The sequence below is a fragment of the Electrophorus electricus genome, chromosome 4 (genome assembly GCF_041902795.1).
Source record: "Electrophorus electricus isolate QZ-2024a chromosome 4, ASM4190279v1, whole genome shotgun sequence".
NCBI lineage: Eukaryota > Metazoa > Chordata > Actinopteri > Gymnotiformes > Gymnotidae > Electrophorus > Electrophorus electricus.
The window spans coordinates 35,373,932-35,379,675 of NC_137500.1; the positions used below are offsets into that span (position 1 = coordinate 35,373,932).

Genomic DNA, 5,744 nt, shown 5'->3' on the forward strand with positions numbered 1-5,744 from the left:
CAGGCTAATCTGGCTACCAATCCTAAAAAGGTACACAAAAGGAGGGAGAAGTCGCACTAACTCGAGAGAGCAGTCCGTAATGGGTTTCAGTGTTATTGGCTGGGTTACCCACAGCTCTCCTTCACTTCCTGTCAGATGGCGGGCAGGATGACACAACCTCTAATTAAGGTTTTTGGTTGTAGTTTTGTCACTTTTTTGGGATCACTTTCTTCCTCCTCAGTCTGCCCTTCCCTCAGTGTAATTTAAGTGGTCTTATGGGCCATTTTAAAAAGACTTTAATTCTTATATGGTGATCTCTTGTTGTCTATTGTTATTTATAGATGTTTCTAATAAAACTTTTATATATATATATATATATATATATATATATATATATATATATATATATATATATATATATATATATATATCCAAAGACATTTCTAGGTGAGTAACTGCACTGTAGTAAGAGATGTAAAGATATTCAAAATTGTAGTATAGTACACAGTTTGCAGAGAAACAGAACATAAATACGAGTTATGACTCGTCTAGTATGGACAATGTGGAGGCAATACATGTTACTCACCTTTCTCACCCATTTATTTACTAAAGGCCCTGAGCTGACCTTTTTCAAATGAAACCACAGGGGACGATTAAATAGCAAGTGATTATTTCACAACACCGTCAAAGCTTATTACTGCATTGTTTGTCACAAGATGCTGGTGAAGTGAACAAGCTTCTCACAGTTGGCCGCAGAAAGAGGATCTCTCCTCCCTGCTATAGATGCCTGTGGGCCACCACACTGCTGTCATCGCCGCACACTTCTCTAGCTTGTATAACCACAGTGAATCATTGCAGAGTTGCATGGCATCACACACGTAGCTATACGAAAATTCCTGCTGAGGTGACAAAGGGACGTGGCCGAGATGTTTGGGGTTAGCAAATGGTCACCTCAGTTTGACCGCACCTTTACTGTGGAGGCACTTCCTGCTGACCACGCAGAAATGACAGAAATGATTGTTCTGGCATAAATAAGGGTGTTGTAAAATTGTAACAAATTGGTACATACAGTGACCACACTAGTTTCTTTTATGTGTAACCGGATGAAGGTTGGGTAGAGGAAATGTATTTGGGAGAATGGTTAGGACTTCACATGAATTCTTTATTGACCTCTAGTTTCTTGCCAAATTCATTACAGAATGAAGCCTATTGCAGGCACAATGGCAGTTGTGAGTAATTCACAAAAAGCATACCATTTCAGTAAGGTGGCAATGATTTAACCGGAGGCTTTGGTTAACAACAAAAGAAGCTTCCTTTAACATCAAGAACTGTCTACCTATAGGTGGCGCCAAATTATCGGTTTATCGATAGTTCCTCTCGTCGAAATAACAGCCTGTGAGTGCCTTTCTCCAAAGTACGGCACTGATGAAGAAAAGTATGCATTTCTAATGAGGAAATTACAGTTCTACTTCATAATACTCTAGTTTTATGACGTTTAAGACCAATCCCCACTTATTGCAAAGATACTTTGTGAGGACTCATTACGATATCTCATGATGTATGATTTTTTATTTTAGTTAAGTTTTAAATGTTGGCAAATTTTAGACCCTTTGTCACAATATTGGTTGTCAATACATTTGACATCCCGCATCAGTAATGAGGTATTGGAAACAGCCTTTGGATGCCTTTTACAATATTAAGATTTAAATCAACATGCACAAGAAAATTTTGCCATAGCCTTTTAGGATAAATAGTAATTAATTATTAAATACATTTATAATTCTAGAAAATATAAATCAGTAGCACTGGAGAAATCAATATTTATGAAGCAGATAGTTAAAAATCTAATCATTTTATTCAGTGAAACTGTACATATACAAATGACCTCTTACCAATTTTGTTTTAAAAATCAAGTAAAAAACAGCAAGATTGCAAGATTATCTTCATAAATACATATACTCTTTAGGAAAAGGTGATTATTTACATGTTACGTAGTTTAAAAAGGAGCTTGCATAATTTCACAGCTGTACACATGCATATAGCCCACAACCCCAATGCGCATTTGTCAGTCCATTTGTGCCACAGAACTATGCATGATTGTCAGCGAGAGGCTGTGAAAGTGATACAAGTCCATATAAAACTAGAGAGGATACATTTGTAAGGCAAAACATGTTCAACTTTCAATTATAGAATCAGGATTCCACAGTAATGAGAATTAGGCATGTTGTGCCAAATAGAGCACTGTTTCAAAATGTAGGCCTATATGTCTTAATCTGAAGAGATCACATGTGTAAATTATACTGTTACATAGAGATATAGTCAAATATCTTTCTCACAGACGGGGGGGGAGACGGCATGGTCAAACAGCTGTCTGTAATTTTGGGAGCATCTTGGCGCACATAAGTGTCCACACAATTCTATTTTCACCCCCCCCCCCCAAAAAAAATGTACAAAGCAAATGACTGTTCACATAGCTTAAGCATATTAGTTTGGCTTGATCTTGAGTTCAGTTCTATGCTTGCGCTCTGTTATGGAGAAAATGTCTCAGGAAAAAAGGGTCATCCAGGCCTCTCAAACCTTAAAATCTCAACGCGTGTGTGTGTGTATGTGTGTGTGACTCACAGGTTCTCTCGTTTCATACTGTTGTCTCACCCTGGTTACTATTACTGAGTCTTTTATAAAACCTGCGCCAAGACTGCAGTGTTTTGCCAGACCATATCCAAAACCCAGATGTTATGCCCACAATCATGGTCATCAGATACTTAATCATAAAAACAGTGAAGTCTGGGGACATGGGAGCAAAATTATTGACAGGACAGGGTACAGCAAAGCGCTTACAGGTCTGCATGTGCCAGGTTTTCTCCCAGTGCTCGCGGAATGCCTGCTCGTAGAAATAGCAGGCGATTACTATAGTTGCAGGGACGGTGTAAAGTACGCTGAACACCCCGATGCGCACCATCAGCTTCTCCAGCTTCTCCGTCTTCGTGCCGTCGTGCTTCATGATGGTCCTGATCCGGAACAGGGACACAAACCCCGCCAGGAGAAAGGAGGTGCCGATGAAGAGGTAGACGAAAAGGGGCGCCAAGACAAACCCGCGCAGCGAGTCCACATTGTAAATGCCGACGTAGCACACCCCGGTGAGGAGGTCGCCGTCCACCTGCCCCATGGCCAGGATCGTGATGGTCTTGACCGCGGGGACGGCCCAGGCGGCGAGGTGGAAGTACTGAGAGTTGGCCTCAATGGCCTCGTGCCCCCACTTCATTCCCGCAGAGAGGAACCACGTAAGGGAGAGAATGACCCACCAAATGGAGCTCGCCATACCGAAGAAATAAAGGATCATGAAAAGAATGGTGCACCCTTCTTTCTTCGTTCCCTGTGCTACAGTCTTGTAGCCGTCATCGTTGAATTTGTCGATGCAAACGACTTTGTCTTCCAGGAAGAAACCTGCTGCATAGGCAACAGCCACCATGAAGTAGCAGCCAGAGAGAAAGATGATGGGTCTCTCTGGGTACCGGAACCGTCTCATGTCCACCAAGTATGTAAGTACAGTGAACAAAGTGCTCACGCAACACAAAATCGACCAAATGCCCACCCAAAGCCGACCAAACTTTACCTCCTCTTCTCGGAAATACATCAAGCCGTTGGGCTTGGTGGGTTCGCATGGAGCGCCGCAGTCTTTTTCCCCCATGAAGTAGTAGTTCAGATAACTGGGGACTTTCAGTTGCAACGGGCACGTGAATTGCTGACTGGGTTTGCCTATGTTGGGCGGCAGTGTGATCAGTTCGGGCACGTAAGGCGTCGGGTCAGACGTGGGGCCTCCGGTCTCCGACGTGTTCTGACCAACGCATATCTCACCGGCGCCATGGACGGGGAAGTTCTCGCAGCGCAGTCTCTCGGGCCACTGGAAACCGAACTTGTTCATGAGCGCTTCGCAGCCTTGCCTCGCGCGCTCGCACAAGGAGCGGCACGGGGGGATGGCTTGCTCCAGAACCGTGCACACCGGCGCGTACATCGAGCACAGGAAAAACTTCAAGTCCATCGAGCACTGCACCTTCACCAGGGGATAAAACTGGTGCACTTCCAACCCGGCATCCTCCTGGTTGGTGTGACCCAAAAGGTTCGGCATGATAGTCTGGTTGTATGCGATGTCCGTGCAAAGCGGTATAGAAATAGGCTGGCAGAAGCCGTGCTCGGGAATGGAGATCCCCTTCTCTCCGTGATATTGAGCGCTACTTGGCTGGAAACACAGACACAAAGTCAGAAAGAAATATCCAACAGTCCCCGCAAAGACCGGTATTTTGGCACAAGCCATCATTCTAAAATAAATCAAAGGAAAAATAACGGATCGATCAAATTGTTTTCACTTCGCCCTCACTGTGGTACTGCGATTCGACAGCGCAAAAATATTAGCGAGAAAACGACTTCTCACGATTGCAGGTAAAGAAAATGCCTTCCAAGTCCTAAGTCTTCGCCTGCGTCGTCTTCTCAACACCAAGTTACTCGTGGCGTCCAAGCAAGCATGTTCAGCAGAAGTTAGGACGAATCCCTTCTCAGTCGGAACAAACACGGAGCCCAATCTCTCGGGCAGGACGTTACAGTCCCTGTGTGCAAACTGCTTATCGTGGTCAGAAAGTTGCGTTTTCGTGGAATCCAGAAAACTGCATTTAAGAGTGTAAGTCCACTAAGCTCTTCTCGAGGTTAACTTTTCCATTGGTCACAGCGTTCACAAAGACCCCTGCATGTTTCTGGGCGCCAGACACATACTTCTCCTCCAGGGCTTCTCCGTCGATTTCGGAGCAGGAGACACACGCTTTTGCAGGACGCGGGTCTTTCTCCGTGCAGCAGCGTCTCTCTACCGCGCGTCTGTTCGGGGTCGCGCACGCGTACCTCTCCCTGGAAGCTTTTGCGCACGAGCTCAGCGTACAGACTGTAATGTGCGCCGGCGGTTTCCAGGTACCCCTCATTCAGACTCACTGCCCCTCTTATGGGGCGCCTTGAAACCGAGACTTTTAGTCCAATCACATACTTTGTTTTCCTTTGCTTCTTGCTCCTGATTGGCCGAAGAAAGTAATTGCAGAGGGTCTCAACTATCAGAAAGTTTCCCCTCTGCATTTTCTGGAGTGAAACGTTGTAGCTTGTGTCCTGGGTGTACCCATAACCTTGTAGTCGGTTCAAAACGGATTTACATGCGAAGCAAATGCTTTGGCTTTTATGGACATGAACTCGAACGTGGATTGCTATTTTACCTTGTGGAGCATTCGGTGGATGGTCACAAAAAACCCTACAAATTAGACTATTAATTATTAAGCTAATCGACATTAATTATGTCTGGATAAGACAGTAATAATACAATTCACGTTGCGGTAGAGCATTTTCACAAGCCGAAAAGATGCAGGTGTACAATAAATTAGGCACTTCATAATACTATGCAGACTTTCCTTTTTGAAAAAAAAAAAAATCAATTTCCAATTCACACGTGTTCCTGCCTTAGGACATTTACATCTGACATTACCTTTCTTGTCCTAGTATTATCTTTTTATTATTTATTTAGTTTCAAGCATGAATCCAATGTTATCCAGCAGTGGCGTGACAAATTGTCCCCAGGAGCTCTTACCTGAATGTCAGAGGAAGTTTCAGTGTTGGAGTGTAAAGCCACACCCATTCACACAGCTCACACTCACTATGCACCTCTCCATTCTCAATTTGTATGACCAGTCAAGAAGTAAATTCTTGCTTTCTTATTATTTGAATAAGAAATAAGTTGT

At 43.8% G+C, this 5,744-nt stretch overlaps 1 protein-coding gene across 1 annotated transcript; it reads right to left on the bottom strand.

Annotated features, from left to right (window-relative positions):
• Positions 1-1,815: 1,815 nt before the first annotated feature.
• On the bottom strand, positions 1,816-4,943 carry fzd7a (frizzled class receptor 7a). Its single transcript, XM_027011861.3, has one exon. It carries the CDS (start codon positions 4,292-4,294, stop codon positions 2,615-2,617), a length of 1,680 nt encoding a protein of 559 aa, XP_026867662.2. The 5' UTR covers positions 4,295-4,943; the 3' UTR covers positions 1,816-2,614.
• Positions 4,944-5,744: the final 801 nt, after the last annotated feature.